The sequence below is a fragment of the Sturnus vulgaris genome, chromosome 26 (genome assembly GCF_052056855.1).
Source record: "Sturnus vulgaris isolate bStuVul1 chromosome 26, bStuVul1.hap1, whole genome shotgun sequence".
In the NCBI taxonomy this organism is placed as follows: Eukaryota; Metazoa; Chordata; class Aves; order Passeriformes; family Sturnidae; genus Sturnus; species Sturnus vulgaris.
In genome coordinates, this window is record NC_142268.1 from 2,343,318 (window position 1) to 2,369,325 (window position 26,008).

Below are 26,008 nucleotides of genomic sequence, written 5' to 3' on the forward strand. Positions count from 1 at the left end.
CAGACCAGGCTGGAGCACGTGACCCTATAGACATTAGGCTGGCATGTATGACCCCAAAGACACCAGTCTGGCATACATGGCCACACAGACACCAGCCTGGCATGGGTCAGGTGGGTCAATGGGTACCCCCACAGACATCAGGCTGGCACACATGACCCCACAGACACCAGCCTGGCATGTATGACCCCAAAGATACCAGTCTGGCACACATGACCTCACGGACATCAGGCTGGCCACAAACACCAGCCTGGCGTGGGTCAGGTGGGTCAATGGGTGCCCCCATTGATACCAGGCTGGCACTTGTGTCCCCACAGACACCAGGCTGGCACTTGTGTCCCCAGAGACCTCAGGCTGGCACACAAGACCCCACAGACATCAGGCTGGCATGGGTCAGGTGGGTCAATGGGTGTCTACATTGACACCAGGCTGGCACTTGTGACCCTACAGGCACCAGCCTGGCACACATGACCCCACAAACACCAGCCTGGCATGGGTCAGGTGGGTCAATGGGTGCCCCCATTGATACCAGGCTGGCACTCGTGTCCCCACAGGCACCAGGCTGGCACTTGTGACCCCACAAACACCAGGCTGGCGCCCGTGTCCCCGTGCTCACTCAGCCCTGTGCACACCAGCCCCGCTCACGTCCCCGCTGCCGTCGGGTGCCGCTCGTCTCTGGCAGCCAGCCGCCGGGCACGTGCCAGCCGTGCACGGGACCACGCGTGCTCATCCGTGGCTCACGCTGAGCGCCCTAATTACCGCGTCTGGCCAGGCGGGCGGGCGCTGATAACGGGCACGGGACGGAGCTGCTGGGGGTTATCAGCCGGTGACAGCCGGGCCCCCCGCCGCCCGCGCCGGCTCCGCGCTGGGACAGCCGGATCAAGGCGCCCTTTGGGGGTCTCCAGCGGGGGATGGGGTAAACAGCCCCCCCCCCCCCCCCCCAAGGGCTGACCTCATTAGCACGGCTGAGCCCCGACGTCGTTGTGGCTGGGCCTGGCATCCTGGTGCAGGATGTGGGGTCATTTCTTGTCCCATCTGTTGTCACCTCCCCGCTGTCCTAGGCGTGAGGGAGATCCTTTCCTGGGGTGCCCACCCTGCCAGTACCACTGTCACCGGGCTGGAGGGAGATTTTGGGTGTCCCTGGTGCTGTGAGGGGTGGAGTGGCAGCAGGAAAGGACACTGAGGAGACAGATCAGTGTCACACTCCGGTCTCTGAGCCAAACCAGTCGCTGTCCTGGAGCTCCCCAGAGCCATTCCATTGGTCTCATCCCAGAGCCACAACCGGGACATGACACAGTTCTGCGTGGTATCCACTGCTTCCGTGCCTCAGTTTCCCTGCCCCAGGGCTGGATCTTCCTGCACGACGCAGGTCCAGCAGCAGGAGCAACAAACAGGGAGCACATTGCCCATCCCAAGAGACCAAAGACACACAAATTAACGTGGATAAACACAGATTGCTGCATTATTTCACTCTATTTTTGGCTGGCGGCTGAATTCCGGGCAGTGGCGGGATGGGGGGCGGCAGCACCAATGACTCTTTAACCTTGGAACACTTGGACTGGCAGGGAATTTGGGACGAGAGGCGGCGGTAATTTGATCGGCGGGAGTGCCGGCCCCGCAATCACCGGGAAAACGCCGACGAGGTGGAAATCGGCCGCCACTGCCCAGCGGGACATCACGGCGGGGCCAGGCGGGCACGGGGACACGGCTCAGAAGGACGAGCACAGCAGGAACGGGGCAGGAACCTGCCTGTCACCCCCGCAGCCCCCTGCCTCTGTTCAGTGCCACCCTGGCATTCCCAAGGGACACCGGGTGGGTTCCAGACCCGCGGTGACCCCCGGCCAAAGGACGCCTCTGTCCCCCCGTCCCGGCAGTGCGGAGCTGCCGAGCCGTAATTTATCACGCCCGCCCCTGACAGCTCCCTTTGACGGGGTCTCCGGGGGGGCCGAGCGATGCCTTTTGTCTGCCCAACAATTAATTATTTCCTGGCTAATGATGAACTCCGACTTGCCAAGCAGGGAGCGGCTGCGTGTGGGAAGGAGCCTGCCCTCCCTCACCCTGCCGTGTCCCCTCCCCACCACCTCCCCCACGGCAGGGTGGGATGTTGGGGTACCCAGGGATAAGGCTGGGCTGTGGGACCTCCCTGCATCTCACCATGCTTCTCATAGGCACGCTGCCCCCCCCAAAAAGGGCGCCCCAAAAGCAGGGGGATGGTGCTGGGCTGGCAGGATGGGTGCCCCTCGGGCGGTGCCGGCAGGTGGGTGCTGTGCTGGCAGTGCTGGCAGCTCTCTAAGTGCCAGTGGCGGCAGCCCCGGAGCGCTCCAGGAGCGGATAACAGGCTGATTGGGGCTGAGCTAATGGAGAAAATCCATTTAGGATCACTCGATACTCTCCCCTGGGCTTTCATTACACCTCGGGGCTCCGCAGGGCACCGGCCTCTGCCAGCCCAGATCCCATCGCTGCCGGCTGGATGTCTCGGCAGAGGCGCTGGTGGGATGTGGGGAGGGACGAGGGGAAGAATAGTGGGGGTCAAATGAGGGAAGAAGTGCAGGAAGGGATGCAGGAAGGGATGTGCATGGGGAGGGATGCAGGAAGGGTTGCAGGGAAGGATGCAGGGAGGGATGTGCATGGGAAGGAATGAGGGAAGAGATGCAGGAAGGGATGTGCATGGGGAGGGATGAGGGAAGAGATGCAGGAAGGGATGTGCACGGGGAGGGATGCAGGAAGGGATGCAGGGAGGGATGTGCATGGGGAGTGATGCAGGATGGGATGTGCATGGGGAGTGATGCAGGAAGGGATGTAGGACGGGATGTGCATGGGGAGTGATGCAGGAAGGGATGCAGGGAGTGATGTGCATGAGAAGTGATGCAGGAAGGGACACGGAGAGCTTTGTGCACAAAGCCTGCAGCCCTGAGCTTGCAGCTGCAGGTGACAAGAGCAACGCCAGCAATCCCTGCGAGGGACAGAGACAAACTGAGGTGTGATGGGGCCTTGCCCTGGAACAGCTCCCAAGGAGCAGGGCCTGGCTCAGTGCCACAGGCAGGAACAGGGACCCCCGGGGCTGCGGGCACTCAGGCCGAGCTCCCGGTGGTGGGAAAGGCGACAGAGCCATGAAAAGAAGTAAAATAATTATCGGGCACTGGCGGCTCTGGCTCCCGCCCGGCGCGTTCTGTTTAAGGCTAGTTAATAGCCAGTGTTCTCTGGTTAGGCCTGAATGACATTTCCAGAGTTATAATAACTGAGCTATTACTCGCCGTATTGATGCATTCCCCCCGCCGGCAGCGGCTCATCCCGCGCCGTGCCGCCCGGCCGCCGAAAGCTCCTTTAGTCAATAGCACTTCTATTTTTCATTACTCCCTGGAAATGTGGCTCTTGGAAGCTCATCCGTCATTCAATTACGCCCTGGTTCAGTCCTATCATACACGTGTCATAAAGTTCCTCAGATCTGAACTGCTGTTAATTTTCTGCGCCATCCCAAGGGGATGCCCGGGACGTGCCTGGAAAGCAACCAGGCAGCCGAGGGCATGCCGGGTACGGGCGCTCCCGGGAGCGGGGGCTGCGGCAGTGCCGGGGTGCCCGGGCACGGGGGGGTCCAGAACCAGAGGGGTCACCCCAGAGCTCGGACATCGTCCCTTCCCCATAGCAGTAGCAGCGGGCCCGGTGTTGCACGACCTTGGCAGCGCTGGGAATTTATTCCTGGGGTTGGTTTATTCTTTTATCAGGTGTTGGTTTAACAGGGTGAGCTTCCCCCCCTTCCCCTTTAATCCTATCGGCATCTGTGTTCGGCACGTCCGTACCCAGAATAATCACCTGCCTGGCAGATTTGTCACTTCACCAGATGTAATCGGGGAACTTTTCCTTTTTTTTTTTCTTTCTTTTTGAAACTCTCCTTATTTTCTGTTTCTTAGAAGCTGCAGCTCGCAGCAGAGGTGGCTGCTGCAGGCGGTACCTGCTCCAGGTCACCCTCCCCAAACCCAAGGGTTTGCTTTGCTCAGCTCAGCTCTCCAGCTGGGTTTTGGCTGACGGGAGGATGACAGGGCAGTGGCACAGAGGGTGGCTGTGCCATGATGGCTGTTCTTGCCATCCTCTGCTGCCAGGAGCACACCTGGATAGGCACAAACCCTGAGCCAAGGGAGGAAATGGGCACAGGATGAGGCTGGGGGAAGTTGGGGATGGGGGATGCTGAGTCAGGGGGAAGGCAGGTGAGGAAGATGTCAGGTGAGGAAGATGCCAGGCTGGGAGGATGCCAGCTCAGGGGGACGCAGAGGTTGCTCACAACATGTCCCTGCACAGATGCCAAGAACCAGCAGCTCCTTCCCAGCCTTAAAAACTCCCACCCAAGAGGTGATGTGGGTCCTGCTGCCCTCCAGGCACCATTCCTGCTTTCCCATCAGGGAGTGCCTGTGGCTCTCTCCCAGCCAGGCCTGCCCCGGGGATCCCTGCCTGTGCTCTCCTGTCCAGGGAGTCCCGTCCAGTCCCTTCAGCAGTGCCTGGGTGGTCTCAGCCACTCCACGTGGCCTCCCAGCAGGACAATGACCTGGTCACTGTCCTGCTCCCACGGGGCCTCCCACGCGCTGCTGTCCCTAAGCTGGGACGGACACACGCCCGGGTGGGACGGACAGACACCCCGGGGTTCGTGAACACCCTGTCACTTATCACCCCCCGGGACAGCCACGCTCCTGCCCGGCCCTTTCCTGCTCCTTGGATAGCTCTGGCCATGCCGAGGCTCTGAAGGGATTGATAAACAAACATTCCCATCAGGAGGATGCGCCAGGAACAGCTCAGCAGCCCCGGGACAATCACCAGGCTCTCAGTCATGCTGGAACAGCCTCTAGCCCAGCTCTGATCCGAGAAACTGAGGCAGGGAAGGGTGTGTGGATGGGCAGGCTGGGCACTCTTCTGCCAGCCTGGCATTTCCCTGCTCCCTTCCCAGCCCAAGCTCCCGCTGCGCTCTGGGCACGGCTTAATGACCGGCCTAATTGATCTCTGACGAGGCACCAGAGATCGATGCTGGATCCCGCTCCAGGCTCAGCGAAAAGCCATTTCTCCTGCCCGGCCGGGCAGCACCGCCCCTCGCCCGCAGGGAAGCGCCCATCGATCGGGGCAAGGATCGATCGGGTGGAGAGGGGATGGAGGGGAGGGAGGCCACCCCCGCCGAGGGGACTGCGGGGAGCACCCCCGGCAGCCCTTTGCTTCAGCCCCGGGGCTCCAGGAGCTCGCCCTGCACCCAACGGGCTCCTTGTGGCCATTCCAGGTGGCACGGGGCACAGCCAGCAGCCAGGGGGGCTCCTCCCTGGCACCTCCGCCACAGGGCCAGGCTGGAGGGTCCCGGTCCCCCGGGAAGGGAGGGGGCAAACAGAGGCACCAGCGGTCGCGGTGAGGTCACAGTGCCAGCAGATCCACACTGATTTCCTCGCCTGACTCTTCCCCCCCCTTATTCCTTCCCCTTGTGTCCCACCGGCCAGATTTGACCTAATTTGGTGCAACCGGCCGGGGTCTTCACTTCTCAGTGCCCCCCTCCTCCCCTCTCCTTTCACTGGGGTTTAAGCCTTTTCACTTCGTCCATTCACTCCAAGACTAATCAGATTAAAGCCCTGCCCGAGGTGCTGCCTCCCCTCGCACAGATTCACCTCCTTATCCCCCCTCCCCTCCCTTCACCCCCTTTTTCCCCCATGTCAGGTTTTGGCAGCCAACTCCAAGGTGTGGGCAGGGCCATGCCAGGGGTCAGTGGTGCCCCTGTGTGCCCAGGGAAGGGCACAGAGTTGGGATCTGGGGGGACACAAGGGGAAAATTCTTCTGGGATGATGGGGGTGCAAGACAGGGGTGAAGAGGGTGACAAGACAGGGATGAAGGGAGTGGCAGGAGAGGGATGAAGGCAGCACCAGCCACAGGTCTCCGAAGCCATCCTGCTCTTTGAAAAATCCCTCCTCCTTCTCAGCCTGGCTTCACATCCCAGGTGGAGCTAAAGGAGCATTTAATTTAGGAGAAATTTAGGGGAAAAAAAGAGAACTTTTTCCCCTTTTTTCACCCAGAATCATGGGTGGGTGAGGGGGTGAAGCCCCCACAGTGCCCACCCTGGAGCCCCCCAGACACACAAAACACCCAGAAATTTGGGTCACCCACCAGCCCCCACACTCTGGGACCCTCCGCTCCGCGGCAGCTTTGGGAAAGGAAAAACTCCCCACTGGAAACTTCCTGGCCTCATCCCACGTGCTCCAGCCCCAAAAATCACCCAATGCCCCCACCTAAACCTTAACCACGGATCTCCATTCCCCTCGGCCCAGCCCTGCACACAAACGCATTCGCCACGGCCCCCTCCCCGGCAGGGATTGTATGCAAAGGCGGAGAGGGGGAATGAATAATTCATCCCCGCTGTCTTTCAGAATTACACTGTGGAAAAATAAATCTGAGACTACTATATAAAAAATAAATAAATAAATAAATAAATAAAATTAAAATAAAGGAGAAAGGAGCGGGGGGCAGCGCTGGGTTCGCGGCCCCCGCGGCCGGAGCGGGATGCGGGGATGAAAAGCGCCGGCGCGTCGTGGCTCCTCTTCCATTGAGCGACTCCACATTCAGGTCCGTGCGGAAACCACCGGAATCCCTTCCTGTGCTTTGTTCTGCGGCCTTTTCAGCGGGGGCTTACGGGGCTGGGCAGGGGGCGGCGGGGAGGGGGGGGCACAGGGCTTTGGGGGGGCCCTTTGAAGAAACCCACTCATGCGTTCGGCTGGTTGAGTTCAAGGGGCGGCGGGTGGGGGGCGAGGGGGATTTGGGTTGGTGAGGGGGGGGCTCTGCTGGGTGAGAGGGGGGCTGCCCTGGCCAGAAGGCTGCACTGGGGTGAGCAGGAGCTGTGCTGGAGTGAGTGGGGGGCTGCCCCGAGTGACTGGGGGGCAGCCCTGAGTGACTGAGGGGCTGCCCTGGGTGAGTGAGGGGTTGCCATGGGTGACTGGGGGGTTGCCATGGGTGAGTGGGGGGCTGTCCTGGGTGACTGGGGGGCTGTCCTGAGATCAGCAGAGGGCTGTTCTGGTAATGGGGGGGCTGCCCTGGTGATGGGGCTGTGCTGCGGTGAGTGGGGGGCTGCCCCAGGTGAGTGAGGAGCTGCTCTGGGTGAGTGGGGGGGCTGAGCTGCCCTGGCTGGGGGTCCAGTGTGCCCCCCCTGGCTCAGCCAGAACCCCCTCAACACCACCCTGCCAGCGCCTCTGCAGTCCCAGCACGAAGGAGGGAGCTCTGCCCCATCCCAGAGCGGTCCCAGCTGGGTTTTTGGCTATGCCCTGACCCCTCCTGGTGCCCAGAACACCCTGAACGGGACCAGCCGTGCCCACATCCCCCCTCGCAGCTGGCGGGGGCCACGTGCTGCCGCGCAAACGGGGAGGGGAGGAAGCGGGAGGCACTTTAATTTGGCTATTTAAAAATAAAGAAATAACGCAGGCTTTGAAAGCCCGGAGGGGTCCCAGCGGAGGGACCTCATCCCCCCTTCAAAGGCCGCCTCTGCTTTCTTCCCCCCGCTCGCAGCACACAAAGGTGCACGAGCACTTTCGTCTCTGTGGAAAGACCTTTTTAATTGGTTCCAGGCAGAAGGTTAAAATCTCTCCCCTTCCCTGTGCGCTTGGCTAAGAGGGGAAAGGGGGGAAAAGGGGGGAGGCAGGGAGGAAGGGTTGCATGGAGGCAAAACAACTCTGCCCAGCGTGAAGGGGCTGAGCTGAGGGACACCCGGGGCCAGCGTCCCCAACATCCAGGGTCACTGAGGGTGACAGGGATCCAGGTGGGAGCAGAGGAGACCCAGGGGGCTGTGGTGGGGGCACTAAGGGCGCTGTGCCAGGCTCTGGGGCAGGAGGTGCTCGGAGTGAGGTTGCTCGGTGCTTCCATGGGAATGCAGGGTTGGAGGCTTTCTGCAGATTCCCCAAAAAAGTGGGTGGAAATGTGGTGCCTGGGGAGGAAGGTGGGCAGAGCAGGAAGGCACTCAAATGAACACAGAATATCCTCAGCACATCCCCATCCACAGTGAGGTGACCAGGATGGCATCTGGGAGCATCCACATAGAAAATCCACATGGAACACGCACAGCCCTCGCCATGCCCATTCCTACCCTGTGTCACTGTCACCGCCACCATGCCGGCCCTGCCATCCTCCTGGTCCTGCCATCCTTCCAATACTGCCATCCTGCTATTCCTGCCATCTTCCCAATCCCACCATCCTCCCAGCCCTGCCATCCTCCCAAACCTTGCCCATCTTTCCAGCGCTGCTATGCCCCTATTCTTGTCATCCACCTATCCCAATCCTTCATCCTCCATCCCAATACTGCATCCTCCCAAATCTTGCCATCCTCCCAGCACTGCCATCCTCCCAAATCTTGCCATCCTCCTGGTCCTGCCATCCTGCTATTCCTGCCATCCTCCCAGCACTGCCATCCCCCTATTCCTGTCATCCTCCTATCCCAATCCTCCATGCCCTACCCCAATACTGCCATCCTCCCGGCCCTGCCATCCTCCCAGCACTTGGGTTTCCTTTCACGGAAGGGGGAGCTGAGAAAAACGCATCAATTATTGAGCCGGGGCGGCGAGCCCGCCGCGTCCCCCTTGCTGATGCCGCTCAGGTAGAGCCGCGCGAGCCGCAGTCAGACACCTCTAACACGATTAAGCTGCAGGGCTCTGCCAGCGCGCTTCAAGGTCAACTTCTCTGAGGCTGACAAAAGGCACGGCGGGCAGCGGCTCCCCCCGCCCCCGCCCGGGGCGGCAGCACGCTGGGGACGGGCACCAGGAGCCCCGAGAGATGGCACCGGGACAGGGGGAGATCCAGGGCAGGATGGCAGGGGTCCCACGGGGATGGGGATGCTGTGCTGGGGCTCCTACTGGGACCAGGGTGCAGTGCTGAGGTTCCCACTGGGATGAGGATGCAGTGCTGCGGCTCCCAGTGGGATCAGGGTGCGGTGGCGAAGCTCCTGTTGGGATGGGGATGCAGTGGCCAGGCTTCCACTGGGATGGGGATGCAGTGGCCAGGCTTCCACTGGGATGGGGATGCAGTGGCCAGGCTTCCACTGGGATGGGGATGCAGTGGCCAGGCTCCCACTGGGATGGGAATGCAGTGGTGGAGCTCCCAGTGGGATCAGGGTGCAGCGATGGGGCTCCTGTCGGGATGGGGCTGCAGTGGTGGAGTTCCCACCGGGATGGGGATGCTGTGCCGGGCTCCCACAGGGATGGGGCCTTGGCATGGGGTTCCCAAGCCCAGGACAGGGATCTGCTGGGTCCCTCTGCAGCAAAGCTGCTCCTTTCACGCCGTGCTGCAGGAACGGGTCCAGCCCGGCCGGCTGCACGTGGAGCAGGAATTGGATCCAGATGTTTCCCCCAGCAGCCGGAAACCGCCTCCCCCCATCCCAAAAGCGCTCGGCAGCCCCTCCCACCGCCCCACAAGGCCTTGGTGGGGACCAGCCCTGGCCAGCAGGGAGTGGTGCCAGTGGGGCTGGGATCCACCCTGGCATGGCACAGGCAGCAGAGGGACCAGGCAGCTCGGGAGGGGACAGGGGTGGCAATGCCAGCTCTGCCGTGGTGCTCCTGCACTTGGCATTTGGGTACTCACAGTGACAGGACGCTGGGGCTGGCACAGCCATGCTCCACCCCCTGCTCATCCTCATCCTCATCCTCATCCTCATCCTCATCCTCATCCTCATCCTCATCCTGCTCATTCCCTTCCAAAACCACCCACTCTCGTGCACAGCCAAGGAGGGACAGCAACCCCTCCTGGGTGTGCTCTGGACTGGGCACTCACCATGCCAGTCAGAAGGCAACAAAGCCATAAAAAACCCCAAACCTCAGCATGGGAAGACCCAGCTCCGATATCTGGGGAAGGGCTGGCAGGCAGCTCCAACAATGGGGTACATGACACAGGTCACCCCCAGCACCATTCCCGAGAGGACACCACACCCGCAGGTCCCTGTCACCACCTCAGGCCATCTCCTGCTTTGGGGAGGGCTCCCAGGGCAGTGGATGGGGACGCAGCTTTCTTGTGGCCCTGTCACAAGAGTGAGAAAAACCACCTAAAAAACCTCAAAAACTCATTTGAGGAACCAGAACCCAAATTCTCCCCCTCTGCCGTTATTTAAAGCCCATCCAGCTCCCGAGTCCTGCAATGATGCAAGAAGCTCAATTACCATTAAAAGAATGCGTTCCTGCTCCTCCATTACGGAGAAAAGCCTGAAAACCAACCCCTGGGAATTCCACAACTCTAGAAAGAAGAAAAATAAAATATTCATGTAATTTAGATTATTTAAAACGTGACAGTTGGTAAACCAGTCTCTGCACTGGAGGGAACTGGGGGTGTTCACACCTTGCAGAAGGCCAGGAATGGGTCATGGCCACACACAGATCCCGGTGCCACCCCGGGCACCCCACGCCCAGGATCTGGCATTAAATGGGTTTTAAACAGCTCTGAGCTTGTGGGATGCAGCACTGAGGAAGGACAGCAGGTTATTTTTATCGTTGCATTAGTTCCAGTTTAATTGCCGGGATGTCATTAACGGCACGGAGCAGGGTCCAGGCATGGAGACGCTGACGTTGGTGTGTCCTGTCCCAAACCCCGTGGACTGAGCCACTGCAGGTGCCTCTCCTCCCACCAGCAGAGCTTGGTGACAACCAGGGACAGAAGCCATTGACCAGGGACAGGGCCAGGAGCCATCAACCACGGCTGGACACTCCCAGCTCATCCTCTCCCAGTCCAGATGCTCCTTCTCCTCCAGCTCCACCCAGCAGCTCCAGGGAAAAGGATCGTGGCTCCCTCCAGACCCTCCCTCTTCCTCTCTCCATGGCGGGTCCCAGTTCCCTCCAGTGCTCCACAACTGGGAATTCTCCTGTTGTCCCTGATTATCCAGCCCCAGGTTCCATCATGTCCCACCAGCCCATCCCACCTGGGACCATCCCCCCGCCTGCTCCCTTCAGCCCCTCTTGGAATTCCCACATCTCCAACAGGGCCAAACACCCCTGGTTTGTGCCAGAGCCAGAGGCCAGGATCTCTCGGGTCACCCAGAGCTGGGACACACACTCAGCTCTTCCCTTGGCTGCTCCCAGCAGGAATCTTCCCACTGGTGCTGACCCAGCACTGGAGTTGAGCTAATCCCGGGTTTCACACCCCAAGGGGCTGGGGGATGGCGCTGCCATCGTGGGGACTGTCCCTGTCCCCTCTGTGCTCACACAGAGCAGCAGAGCACAGCAGAGCACAGCCACTGCTGAGAAATCACCTTGGAGGAAACCACAGCTGCCCATCAGTGACCCCACTACTGGCACAGGGGAATGGGGACACTGGAACTGCCCTCCTGTCCCAGTCACACGGGAATGGGGACACTGGAACTGCCCTCCTGTCCCAGCCACACGGGAATGGGGACACTGGAACTGCCCTCCTGTCCCAGTCACACGGGAATGGGGACACTGGAACTGCCCTCCTGTCCCAGCCAGATGGGATCCCAAAGGCTTCCTGCCACCCGGAGAGCCGGGGTTGTGCTGCCAAGAGCTGCCCAGAGCTTTGGATCATGCCCAGCACAGTGTCCCCACCCCACCAGGGACTGGGCACTCCCCCAGCCAGGCCCTGCACCCCCCTCCCAGCCCAGCAGCCCCCAGAATGCCAAATGGGATCAGATACAGGATGTGGGATTTGAGGGGGTGGTTTCCCATGGAAGCCTCTGAGCAGGTCGAGGTTGCCACAGGTGGCCAAGCAGCCTGGGCAGGGATGGGCAGTGTCACAGGGAGGTGACAGTGGTGTAATCCCAACACTGGAATGGCTCCCAGCAGGGAAAGCCTGGCCAAGGAGGATCAGGCCTAGGTGGAGCCAGGATGCAGAGCTGCACCCCACACTCTGGGACACCCCCACACCAGTGACCCTGCACCAGTGCCTCCCAGTTCAGTACTGGGGAGGTGACACCTGGCAGGGACAGGGCCACTTGGCTCCTGCAGAGACCAGTGACATTCCCAGGTGGATTTGCTTTATAGGGTCAGGGAGGAAGGAACCATCATGGAGATATTTAAGTGGCGTTTCACCATCGGAAAAAATTAGAGTCACAATATTAATTAATCCTCAAAGCACTTTACGAACATTAACTAATTAAGCCTCCCAACCCCTCTGCGAGGTGGGAAAGGTATCATTGTCCTCTTTTCACAGCTGCAGAAAACGAAGCGTGCAGAGGTGACGTGATTCACCCAAGGTCGCTGTGAGCCAGGCAAAGGTGGGAACAGGATCCCAAAATCCAGGATCCCAAAATCTGCCCCTCGCTCCTCAGCAGGGCAGGACCAGCAGTGCCGGGCACCCTGCAGCCCAGGAATGCTGGATTCCAGCGCCCCGAGCCAGGCCCCAGAATCCTGATCCCCACCCAGGGCAGGGTGGAGAGGGACAAACCCGCATCCACAAAGGGATGTCCCGAGGAAAAACCCACCAGATCCAGAGGCAGGGAGTTAAAACAGAAACCACCGAGGGGTTTTATGGAAAACCCCACCAACCCTGCATGGTTTAAAAGCGATTAGAGCCCTGCCTGGGTTATCAACCGGCGTCTCAATCCCGCGGCATCGATCCGGATAATAGCCGGCAATTGTTCAGATACAATATCATAAAGTCACTTTAACTACAGCCATAAAGCTTCCCCCGCCTGCAGCACCGCTGGGCTCCCCGCGTCATGCCGGGGACGGCGCCGGGGCCCCGGCACAGCCAGCACATGATCAGGGCTGAGGATGGTGGGGGGACCCCTCCAGGATCCTCAGGAATCGCCCCCTGCTTCCATTTCTGGGAGTAGAGGGAATGCGGGGCCTCCCCGGGGCTCCCCTTGGTGTCACTCCTGGGATTCGGCAGCACCAGGGCTGGGGAGCTCCAAGGCAGCTGCTGAGATCTGATGTTTCAAGTTTTAATCCATGGGGTTGATGGGAATTGGGAGAAATGGGGAGTCCCTATACGGCAGCCAGGATCTCCCTGCTCCCCTGGTTTATCCTTGGCCCCAGCACATGGAGCTCCCGGCTGGGCAGTGTGGGGATCTGGCCCCTTCACTTCTTTCCCACTATCATCTCCCCATCGCAGGGTGCTCCCACTCCGTGCTCCCTGCCCTGGGTCACCGGGAGTGCCACAGGAGAACACAGATCCCGAGGACACCGCCGGAGAACCCGGATTCCTCACCCGCCGCTTCCTCACCCGCCGCTTCCCACTGCTTAATGAGCACAAAATATTTCCATGTTGCCAATTACTTGGTTCGTTTGTGCTGCTGCGGGCAGCGGTGCCGCAGGGAAAATCCCCCCCCCACCCCCCCCCCCAAGCCAACCTGGCCCTCAGGGAGCAGGGAGAGCCCCGGCTGGGTCTCCCCAAGGCTGAGCATCCCCACCCTCACCACGCACCCAAACAGCCCCCGGCCCCCTCTCCCCGGGGTCACCGTCACCAGCAGCTCCTATCGGCGTCCCCCCGTTCCCAGTGACATTCCCATGGCCTCAGCGTGACACTGATGGCTGCAGTGGGAAAGCAAACCCTTCCTAGGATTTAAACAAATCTTTGGGGGACTTAGAAAAGGCGTTGGAGCCCCTTTTTCAGTTGTTCCTCAGCAGACAACGGTTTGGGGTCCAACATGCTGGTGCCACTTTCCAGCACGGAGAAAAGCCCGAGCAGCACCAGAGAGATGCCAACCTAAGGCCATCCCAAATGGGTTCAACCCTGCTCCCATCACATCCCCAGGCAGGATTCCCAGCTGGAACCCTCTCCCCTGGCCGAAATTGCTGCTGTGACCATCACCACAAAACCATTCCAGCAGGTCGGTCCCGGGAGCCGCATTCCTCCCACCTGCACCATAAATCCTCCCTCTAGCAAGGAAGTGATTTATAAGGTGGAATAAATATTACAACGTTTAAGGAAAAATATTAAAAAGTCACAAAAAATCTACGCAGCTGGATTCCCCTCCCATGGGAACAGGGTCTCAGTAACACCAGGATTTTGGGGCAGCGAGGGACACACCGGGAAGAGGCCGGAATGAAATGGACTCTGGCGCTGCCAAACCACCTGGATGTGGGATGCACGCCAGAATCAGCCACGGATCTGAGCCACCCTGTCCCCACACAGATCCCAAACCAGCCTGGAAGGAGCTGGGGAGCTCCAGTCCCTCCCCACAGAGCCCTGGGCTCTGTGGATACAAACGAGGGACTTCACTGCAGACGCTCCAATCGCTGCTCCCAGCTGGAATTCCCACATCCAGCCCCGGAGAGAGCGGACACGCTGAGCAGCAGGACATGGCACTGTGAGAGCCATGTCCTTCTCCATCTCTCAATCACTCCACCAACATTAATTCCCTAATTTAGCCCCTGGCAGCAATCCTCACCTTAGCCACGGAGAAACTGAGGCTGGGGGAGGGAGAAGCCATTTGTCTCCGGGTAATGAGCTGGAAGCCGGATCCAGGATCACCCCCAGCTCGCAGGATGAGAGTCCCTGCTCCTGATCCAAAGCTTTCTATCATAAAAGACAATGTTATGATTAATGATTATCATTAATCAGCTTTGAAATGGAGTCCAGATTGTCCTGGAGTCCAGATCTTGGCTGCGACACCGGCCCTGGACATTCCCTCACTGCCGGCGCTCCGCATCCCTATGTCGGGAAGAGCCAAGGAACAATGGAAAACTGCAGATGGCAGCGGGATGAGCTGAGAGAAGCAGCACTTGGGTGGCTGGAAATGAGGTCCACGGACCCCAGGAACCATCACAGGCAGGAAGAACAGGCAGGGAAAGCCGGGAGCTGGTCTGAGCTGAAGGTCACCCATGGCAATGAGCGTTAGGAAGGCTGGCACTGGTCGGGCTGGACGCTGCCTTCAGAGCACACATCCTGCAAAGGCAATCCCTGCTCCCAAACCTGCTCCCAACTCTTCCAATTTAGCCTTAAATCCCACCTCAAAGGCTCAGGAGCTATGCCAGGGCTGTGGCAGGGCACACGATCCTGGTGCTCCACAGGACACGGCACCCGCGCGGCTCCGGCCAAACCAATCCCGCGACCCTGTGGTGATCCAGCAGAGATGTGGACAGAGCCTGGAGCCAGAAGCCATTTCTATTCCAGACAGGCTTGGATTTTCTGTTGGAAAACACACAGGAGCACCATTTTGACCAGAATTTGCAGCCGGGGCGGGTGCCAGAATTCCCGTGTGCCGGTGCTGTATCCCGTGTGCCAGTGCCAGCGGTTCCATAACAATGGGACAATCACTGCGACAGTCACAGAAACAGCCTGGCAGGGCCATGGCTCCATCCCAAGTCCCCCAGCCAGAGCCAGAGGGCAGCAGGTTCTCCCAACCACCCGGCATGGAGGATCTCGAAAAATCCAAGGGGAGAGCCTGGAGTGTTCCCAAGATGGACACCAAGCCCCGGAGCACAAGGGAAGAACCTTGCAGGGTTCAGGATAACAGTAATTTCCCAAATAAAAGATTTTGGAGCCTATCCTCAGCCAAATCCCCCCAACAGCAGCATGGGGAGGGGATGGGGGAGAGCCCCCACCCTAAAATGGGGATCCCAGGAGTTCATTCAGGGGCGAGAGAGTGGCCGGAGACACAAAGAGAAGGAATTCCAGTTACAGGGTTTGTACAGGTTTTTTTAAATGCAGAAAAATGGTGGAAAGGCAGGAAAAAGCGGAACAGAGCAACGGGAAAATTGAAACATCCAAACACCAGGAGGGAGGAAAACCCTCCGGGAGAGCATCTTTTCCCAGCAGCATCTCTCCCACCTCCCACCCTGCTCCCCTGGATGCCCTGCTCGATCAGTGCTGAGAATTGGGTAAAATTTGGGAAAAGCCCCTTTGGAAGGGTTGGCACATCGGCCCTAGCTTGGGCAGCTCCAGCGCAGTGTCAGATAAAAATAAAACACAATTTGTGGGCACAATGTGAGAAGAAGGGGTCGGTGAGGAAACCAGGAAGGTTTGTGGGATGGGAAGCTGGGAATTCCAGCGGAAAGGCGTGGATTTGCAAAAAGCTGATATTCCTGAGGTGAAAGGAGACAGGGGCTGACAAAAGGTCCTTTAGATTTCAGAGAAAATGGAAAATAACGGCTGTTGTATTGTATAAAAGCACCGACCATTCCAAAATAACCTCAGAATAAAAACGCCCATCCCAGAACAGAGCGGCTCCGAGCACAGGGTGGGGATGGAGGGATGGAAACGGACACACGGACACACGGACACGGCCCGGGCAGCTCCACCAACCCAACCTGGCACTGCTGGGGCTGTGCCAGCATCTCCTGACCCTTCGGAAACCGGGTACCCCCGGCCCCCCCCGCCGTCCCGGGGGGCTCTGCCCCGCGTTTTTCCACTCAATTTCCTTCCCGCGTCGGCAGGAGATAAATCCCTCTGCCGAGGCAGGCGGCCGGAACGGCAAAGCCAGCGGTGCCAAGTTTAATAAGCAACCCTGATCGAGAATCCAGATAATAATTGGGATTATCGAGCTGGCTGAGAAAGAGCTTCCTCAGCTCCTGACGGCACCAGCGCCCGGCACCGGGGTGACAATGACACCCACGGGGTCCCCAGCGGGGCTGGAACATTGACGGGAGACTGGGATGTTCCCGAGGAGCAGCGGGAGCCCATCCATCATTGAGTATTAAAATAAAATCAAAATAATAAACCCCTTTTTGAGTGCTCCGTGCGCAGCCAGATCCAGCGGCACAAGGGAGCCTGTGCTCCTAAAATCCCATGGGAAGACCCCGGGGACCCCAGCTCCATCCCCAGCTCTGCAGGAGCTTCCCTGAATCCCGATTTTGGGGGGGAACACACGAAACCAGCGCCGTCCCAGCGCCTGCAGAGAAGCTCAGCCGCCGAAATAATCCCGTCGCGGTTGGATTTTGTGCAGGGCACGAGGTCCAGGGGCTTTTTTTCCTCAGTGGAAACAGGATTGGAAAAGGAAAGAATTGGGATTTTTCGAGTTCTCTACAGGGTCAGGCCGATTTTATTTTACTGCAAATATAAATAGGGTTTTTGATAAATAATAAAAAAAAAAAGAAGACAGTCTAAATAAAACCCCCCTGGAAGACATGGCACGGAATCCGGAATCCTGGCAGGAATAGCTGTAGCCGGGCTGAGTGCTCTGGAATATTTGTATTTGCTGTCTAAACACTTTATCTCTTTCCCAGCACATGGGTGAGTTTTGCTCCCGTGTAATGTTCAAGGAAAAATAAACCGAGACGGATAATTCCTCCTCTTCTGCAGGGAGAAAAAGAAAAATCCGACAAAACTTGGTTGCACTGGGAGAAACAGCAAAATATTTCCAGGGAAATTCGGCCGAACACCAAGGAAATAAATGGAGGAGGCGATTGGGACGTGGCAGGAGGAGGAAGCTGGGGATGGAATGGGGCTTCCACATTCCCAGTTATTAAAAACCCTTGTTGCCATTAATTCCCCTTTTTTCCCAAAGCCGGCGGCGCTGGGAATCGGAGCCGAGCGAGGTTTGGGTTTGGAACAAAAGATCTGAAATCCAGAGTTGGATTCCTGGCGGATTTTGGGGCTGGTGGGGAAGGAGATGAAATAAAAAGTCCATTCCTGGAGTCGAACAAAAAAAGGCATTGGTGTAAAACTCTGCAGATCTGGGAACGCTTCGGCAGCGTGGTGGGAATACTGGTGGTGGGATTACCATGGTGGGAATATAACATGGTGGGGATACCATGGTGGGGATACCACAGTGGGGATACCACGGTGGGGATACCAGTACCGGCATCCACAGGGAGCGGCGGCTCCGGGTCCAGCACTGGGATGATTTTTGGTGGGACCGACCAGGCACAGGCAGCTCCAGCGTTTGCACAGACACCCGCCTGTGCCTGGAGGTCACAGCTGAAGGGAAAACGGAAAAATCCCACAAAACAAGGCTGGAGCAGTTGGAAACATCAAGGAAAGCGGAAAACTGGGAGGTCAGGAAGAAGTGATGAGCTGAGGGAGCGTAGGGATGTATCCCACAGGATCCCATCATGTCACAAGTTTATCCCATGGGATCTCACCACGGCACAGGTGCATCCCAAAGGATACCATCACAGCACAGGTGTATCCCACAGGATCCCACCACAGCACAGCCCCACCAGGACATGGCTCAGCCCCGTGGTCGTTCCTCTCCCAGCAGCGGCATCGCTCGCTGCTCCGCTGCGCCTTGGGAAGCAAACACGGGAAGAGGGGAAAAATTTAAAAGGGGAGGAATTAAAAAAAAAAAAATCTAAATCTCTGTTTCTGCATCCCTCTCCCTTCATTAATGACCCAAAGGAAAATGTCGAATGGATCCGAGCAGGGCTCAGAATGGGAGCACAGATCTCGCTGCCCCGGCGCTGATTGGCTTCACCAGAGCCGAGCGCCATCGATCCCGGGCTTTGTGCCGCAGCTGGAGATGGATCCATGGGCAAGCTGGGCCAGATGGGGCGATCCCAAAACTGCCAGCACCTCCATCCCCTTGGAAGGGCTCACTCTGGACCCCTCACTGCCTTGGGCACCCCTCATCAAGGGCACAGGGAAGGCAAACTCATTCCCCTACCTTCATTATTATTCCAGAGAGTCAATTTTCCTCCTTTGGAATATTTTCCCCCACTGCTGTTGATTTGAGTGTTATTGCTCATCCCGCTCTGAAGTTCAGGACCCCCTAACCCATGCGGGGACACAAAGCCCAGCTTCAACTGGAGCAGGGTGGAGGTGGTGGGGGCTTTCCCAATCCCTTTGGAGAAGGATCCTCTTGTCCCCCATCACATCTGCGGCACATGGAGGAGCCACGGGAGCCACCACAACCCCGAGGAACGCGGGGAATATTCCAGGGGCACAGCACGACCCAGGATGTTGAGCCCAAAGTTCTGCTCCACATCCCAGAGGGGACAAAGACACTCCTGGACACTCCCTCCAGACAAAGTGGCGAATCCCATCAGGATCAGGACTCATCCCAGCCTCTTGCCAAGGGATGGGATAAGGTCAGGACGGGATAAGGTCAAGAGGGAAGCGGACGAGTGGAGCAGGATTTGTCCAGCACATGGACAGGATAAGCTTTGAGGACCCCTGGTTTGAACCAAAATGAAGGATGTGCCCTAAAGGTGACACCTGACCTAGACAGGGCTGGCAGGGAGGCGTCACACCAAGGGAAATGCTGGGAATGCTCCCGGCCTCCGAGCACCAGCACTGGCCAAAATCCACAGGGTTTTGATTTATCCACAGATTTGGGGCTCAACAAGAAAATTTTGACAAAACCACTTCCCAACCGCCTTTTAGGATGAAGCTCCAGGCTGGCAGCCTCATGGCCGTGGATCTCCCCACCACCAACCCCAATTCCCACCGTCGGGCAGCACAGCTGAAGCCATCGAGTGACCCCGGTGGTGACCTCGGTGGTGACCCCAGCCCTGCCCTCATCCCCTCGCAGCACAGCCCCCTCACATCCCCCCAACAGCCCCCGCTCCGCTCGGCTTTTGAGCCGGGAGCCTCATTAGGAGGTAATTAGCTCCGGAACAATGGGAAGCTCTTTAGCAGCCCAGGCACAGCGGCAGCAACAAGCCAAGGGGGAACGAGGGAGGAGAAATAAATAAATAACAACACTGTGACCACCCGGGAACAAGGCAGGACGGAGCAGGGACACGGCTGGGCACTGCTGGACGGGCTCCATCCCACTGCCCTGCTCTCAGCCTCGTCCCTTCCCGCTTTTCCTGCCGGGATCAAACCAGCCCTGGTGCATCCCACACCCAAACAACCTCATGGGCACAGCTCCCGGTGGGAACAGCCATGGGGTCCCCAAATCCAGAAGGGTTGGGGTGATGGCAAAGAGTCTCGACCCACAGACAACCCTAAACACAGCCCTGGCTTTGGGAGAAGCTTCAAAAATGCCTCTGAAATTCATCTGGTAAAGGCCAAAGTGGCCACCGGCTCAGCCCAACACTTCTCCAGCTCTGGAGAATCACGGAATCACTTGGGCTGGGAAAGAGCTCCAGAGTCAGGGATTCCAAGCCATGACCCAGCCTGGACCCTTGAAGCATGGTGCTTCCTCCTGCACTTGCAGAAGCCAAACAGGGCCTGGTTTTGGGATGGATCTCCAAGCAGAGGAAGTGGCCAGACATTAAGATGAGCATCAGGTCATGACAAAGGGGGAAAAGGAATTTAAACAGCTCTTAGAGGCTGCAGGTAACAGCACTCCGAGCTGCTCGCCTCCCATAAATCCCATTAAATCCAACGAAGCGGGGCAGGATCTCTGCCCCGAGTGGGGAAAACCAGCTCGGATCAAAACGGAGCCTCAGAAATCATGATTAATATCTAACACAAAAGAACCGAAATTGTCACCATCAGGAACGAGGAGCTATTTAAGGAACAATTGCTGCAATTTTCCAGCCAACCCAGCAGCTGAACCTTGTCAGGCACAGACAGGTACGGATCCAGCCGGCTCCTGATGTGGCACTGGGATGGACACAGCTGGACAGATGGACAGCCTGGAGCCAGGTAAACCCACAGCCAGGTACATCCTGCAGCCCCCAGGTAGGAATTCCAGGGGAATGTCACACACGGGTGGCACAGCATTGCCAGACAGGGCGGATTTTGGCATTGGATTATTTGTGTGTGTAAAGTGTATTTATGTGGGGCGGGGGTGTGTGTGAATAACCCACATATGTAAATAAATATATAATTCATATAACATATATAAATATATTTGTATATAAATATATATAAATCTATAAGTATATAAATATACGTATCTTTACACAGCAACACTTCCAAAGCTTTCCAAGCTACTGAGGGCATCTCTCACCCCCTGGACTGTTCTCAGTGCCCACCCTAGCAGGACACCCCAGGATCCGGGGGGGGTCCTGGGGACTGTCTGACCCTCTGGCAGCTCTGCATGCCCCCAGCCCATCCTCGCATTAGGATGCGGCGCATGGCCGGCATTTGGATACCAAATGTGCAACCAGCAGGGAATGTAATTGCGGTCCCTGGAAAGGGACAGGCGGAGACGGAGACGGGCACGGAGAGAGAATCCTGTCAGCGACGCCGGCCCGGTGGTGTCTGCTCTCCATTAACCACTCGCCGCAGCGCTGGGCTGGTGAGGAATTGCTAACACGGCTTAACGGGCTGGAAAAGAGGGGTGGGAAGGGCTGGGAGTGATCTCGGCACAAAGGGAGAACAGAAGGAGGAAAACTAAAAGAGCAGGAATTGCACAGGACGAGGCAGAGCGCTGGCACACCCAAACACCCAGCACTGCTCCGGCACCCCGAGAGGCGACTCGGCCTGATGGTGACACAGGAACAACCCAAGTGCCGGGGTTAAAATTCACATTAAATCGCTCCGAGGGGGGAAACAGGGCATGTTTCTTTCAGAGGTTGTTCCCCAGTATGATGTCCATGGGAGAAGGGAGTGGGGACAAAGAGAACTGGGGACACGTAGCAATGGGGGTGACCCCAGAAATCCCAGCCAGAGCCAGGACACAGAGATTTTGGGATCCAGCCCCACTCCAACATGGAGACATGGGTGGGATCCCCCAAGCTGAGCTCTCTTGCTCAGCCACCCCTCTGCATTCCCCTGGAAAAAACAGATGTGGCATCGTCTTCACTCCCTTCATGGAGAGGTGGCACACGGAGCCACCAGGAGCCTGGCCACAGCCCCTCATGACACACAGGTGGGCAAATTGGCCTTGGCTTGGGTGCTCAGTGGGTCACAGTCACGGTCACAGCTCTCCTGGCCACAGCCACCACACTCCAGGCTCTCGGACAAAGCACCAGCGACCAACAGGCGCCAGAGCTGCAGCTCCAGGAGATGGGAATGCAGGAAAAAGGGCACAAAATCCAATAGAATTGGGAACACGATCTAAGTCCCTTCCAAGATGTGCCCCATTCACCCCAACCCCACCACCCCTGTGGCAGAGGCACCTTTCCCCCCAGAGGACCCCCCAAAGTCCTGCTCTGCCATCACCGCCGGCCCCGAGCATCACCTGGCTCTGTAAATCCCCCTGCCAGAAACCATTTCTCCGGTTCCCGATCCCGGGATTGGGGAGTGCAGAGGAGCAGAACAGAAATCCGAGCTGTGCTCACAAACCACACCGAAAAATAATACAGGAATCAGCAAAAGAAGCATTCAGAGGCAGCGCCATGACCTCGGCGTTAAACCAGGCCAGGGACACGATCCTGCCTGGTCCCAGGGAGGGAGGAGAACCCCCGGCACTCTGCACATTCCCACTGTGGATCCAGGCACACGGCAGTGACCGCGGGATTGCTGCAGGAACACCGAGCAGCATTCGGGAATGACGATTCCCTGCCTGTCACCCGGCTGTCGGCAGGAACGGCAACAAATCCCAAACCCTCCGTCCTTCCTTGGCCTCCCAGGGGTTTCCAGCACGGCCACGAGGCCATGGGTCAGGATCACAGGACTGGGGACCTTCTGAGGACAGGTCACTCCTTCCCACAGAGCCTTTCCCCATAGCACAGAGGTTTTCCCAGATCCCTGATTTTTTGTCGCACGGTGCCGCGTGCCGAGACATCCACCCTAAACCCGCTGTGGTGTGGGGGGCAATGGGGGCCAAAACTGGACACCCCAACCCTCTGGTGATGCTGGACACTCCAGCACACCCGAACTGACCTGGTTGGCTCCCAAGGCAAATCCACCCTGGGATCCTATGGGCGAGTGGATCCCGCACCACCAGTTGGAAAACACGGAGTGACGGCGGGAAGAGCCCTGGGTGTTGTGGGGAACCCCAGCCCGCAGTGCCAGAGCAGGGAGGAGCCCCGAGATCCCATCCATGGGCACATCACGCTGGACACAACCAATGGATCCACACGCCACCGGCCCGGCCAAAGGATCCACACCCGGAGAGCGACCATGGGCAGCGCCTGTGCCACGGAGCAAAAACCCACACGGTACCAAAACTGCCCGTTTTTATATCATTCTACCTTCACCATCCTCCGTTTTTTTTTCCTGGATAACCCAGGAGTTCCATCCAGCCAAACGTTTTCCCAGCGCATCCTCACAAAACCATTTAAAAATAAAAATAAACCTTGTAAATCCACAGTGAGTGGTTAAATCTCTCCCCAGAACATGGAAATTGCAGCATCCCGAGGTACCACTTATTTTTAATTTAGCCCCAATTATGAAATATAGAATTATTCTAATCTGGGTAAATCATATCGACCATGAGATTTATTCCTGTCTTTTATAAAATATAGATTGCTGTATAAACCTGAGAAAAAATATTTAGCGGCAGAGAAGGTCTGTGGGTTCAAACAGGACATTTTAACCTTGGGTCTTTCCCCTTTTTTTTTAATGCCCCTTTTTATTTCCCCCTTAATAAATGAGGTGTTGGTTGAGGGGGGGAAAAGAACGAAAACGAGGAACCAGAAAACACATAAATACGTTTTTTCTTCATTTTTAAGAATGAGACGGTCTTGTAGTAACTCCAGAGAAAAAAATAAACCCACCGCTGGGTTCAAAAAGGGAATAAGCAGGAAACTCAATGGCAATTTCAATCTTTGCAACCCCTAATAAATTGCCTCGAATTCCGAGAGCCGAAGGCGCAGGCGGGGAGCGCTGGCGACACGGGGCGCTCCCACATTGGGGAAATTTGGGTCACATCCCGGAGCCAGGCGCTGCGGACGTGCCTGCTGAACCCACCAGCCATTGTCTGCTCTTCCCTCCCAGCCCCTCAAGCTTCCCTCTGCTCCATTTTTTATTCCCCCCCCCCCGCTCCCCACCCTCGAAAATATTTTCCCTGCCAACAGCAGATTTAGAAATGTATAAATATATAAATAAATGTGGAATAACGATCCACCGTGGATTTTTCGAGGAGAAATTCTCGGCGGCTTCTACGAGGGGGCGAAGGGGATGGAGCCGACGCCATCACCAGTGCTGGGTCCCGGGACGCCCGTCCCCAACGGCCAAGGGGATACTTTTGGTTGTTGGCACCACTATCGGAACCCTTGGGTGCCAAATCCCATCCCCAGGAGCCCTTGGGTGCCAAATCCCAAACGTCAGAACCTTTGGGCACCAAATCCCAGCCATCGGAACCTTTGGGTACCAAATCCCAGCCACCGCCCCAACCACCCTCATCTCTGGGATGCCGGATTTGGACCGGGGGGGAATCCCTCACCCATGTTTGGTATTTGGGGGAACAAAAGAGAAGAGTCCAAAGTGTGGGAGATTAGGAGGAGCACCAGGAGCCGAAACCAAAAAACTTCGCAATGGGCAAAAAAAAAACAAAAAAAAATTAGAAGAAAAAAAAATAATTCCCTGGCTCTTACAATCCCCCACAAAAATGTGAGGGAGATAATAAAATCCATATGCACCGCGGGCGGCCCACGGCGCAGGCACCACCGCCAAGGCACCGCCACCAAGGCACAAAGGATCGGGCTCGCCCCAATTTTGGGGCGGCGAGAGGGGCGCGGGTGGGTCCCCAAAAAAGGGACGTGTGGAGGTTGGATGGACACCAGGGACTGCTGAGGGTCCACGGCTCCGTGCACGTCCCAGAACCAAAACACCGCCAGGAACTTTCCCCAACTGCGCCGGTGTCATCGAGGGAGAGAAGGTGGCACCCAGGGTCCCCTCACGGGTGGCAGCAGGGGATGAGCCACCCGGAGCTGGAGGAGCCACCTCGCATCGCTGGTAGCCCTGGGGACGAGGACCAGGCCACGCTGTGCCCCACGAGGCCACTTTGTCGCCGAGGGGGACAAAGAACCCCCAGTTTGACCCAGAAAACGGGACAGCCCAAAGCTGGGGGCCGCAGGGGCTGCACCCACCGAGCTCACCCCTCACTGCTCAGACACTGCCAGGCTTGGGAGAACTTTGAGGAATTTGGGGGGAAATGAGGGTTTGATGGCTGGTTTTTTGTTTTTTACAGGAATCCCCACAAACGGGACCCTTTAGACACCCAAAGGGTGTCCCCAACAGGGAGGGTGGGGGGTCTCGAGGGTCCCAACCACCTGAGCATTCCCAGAGCAGAATTCCTCCCGCTTCCAACTCACCAACAGTTTTTGGTTCCTCAAAATCATGAACAAAGAAATACGACAGAAACGAAAACTCTTGCCCCCAAAGAAAAAAACACTTGGTGGGGGAAAAAAACATACAGAAAAAAATCGAAATTCCGACTGGAATCAGGAAACGAAGCCAGCTGTGGGGATTGCACTTCCAGGATGGGAATGACCCGGGAGCAGCAGGGCCGGCCATCCCCAGCTCCGCACCTCCCGTCCCTCCCTCGGGCCCGTTTTGCCATTTCCACCCCAAATCGTTCTTTCCGCCCCCCCCCCCCCCGCAGCCGCACCCGCCGCTTTGAGCGGATTTCGGGGTTTTTTTCGCATCCCGGGAGAGGGTCCGGGGGGGAAGACGAGGCGGCGGGGGGAGGAACTTGAACTTCCCCGAAGTTGGGCGCGGAGGGGCCGAGCCGCAGCCCCCGCCGCCCCCTCCCCCCCGGCCGCCCCCGGGAACGCGCCCCGCTCCCGGCGATGCTCCTGGCGCTGCCGCAGCCCCCGGGGACCGTCCGCCAGGGGCCCCGCGGGAACTTTCGGGGGAGGGAGCCCCGGGGACCACCCCCCCCTCCCCGGGGCCACCCAGCCCGTTCACCGGAGCCCACCGGGGGTTCGAGGGGGACCCGACCCGCCACGGGCGGCGGCGGCCGCTGTCACCGGGCGGCAGCGGGCGCTCAGCGGGTGTGTGCGCGGGGGGGAAACACCGAATGGAACTCGGGCGCCGAGGCCGCCCCCGCCGCCCCTCGCCTCACCTGGGATTGCTCCGGTTCCAGTAGACGGCGAACCGGTCCGAGATAACTTTCCCGGTCTCGTCGGTCCAGACGCAGACGCCGAGGAGCGCGGCGAGCAGCGCGGCCGCACCGCAGCGCACCATCGTCCCGGCGGGCGGCGGGCGCGGCTCCGGCCGCTTCACGGGGCGGCGGGGCCCTGGGGCCGGCCGGGGACGGCGGGCGGGCGGCGGGCGGCGGCGGCGGCGGGCGGGCGCCCAGCCCTCACCATCGCCCGCGGCCCCGGGCGCCGTCAGCGGCGGGGGGACTCGGGGGCGGCCGCGGTGCGGCGGCGCCGGGGCAGCCGCATCCCGCGCTCGGGCGGCGGGGACC

The 26,008-nt window shown here is 58.5% G+C and overlaps 1 protein-coding gene across 1 annotated transcript in view; it reads right to left on the minus strand.

Annotated features, from left to right (window-relative positions):
• The window catches only part of EFNA2 (ephrin A2), a 42,865-nt gene extending 17,081 nt beyond the window's left edge, over positions 1-25,784 (minus strand). The window contains exon 1 of the mRNA XM_088179348.1: positions 25,661-25,784. Within this exon, the coding sequence (XP_088035474.1) occupies positions 25,661-25,782 (122 nt within the window). The 5' untranslated portion in view covers positions 25,783-25,784. The remainder of the gene's footprint in view (positions 1-25,660) is intronic.
• Positions 25,785-26,008: the final 224 nt, after the last annotated feature.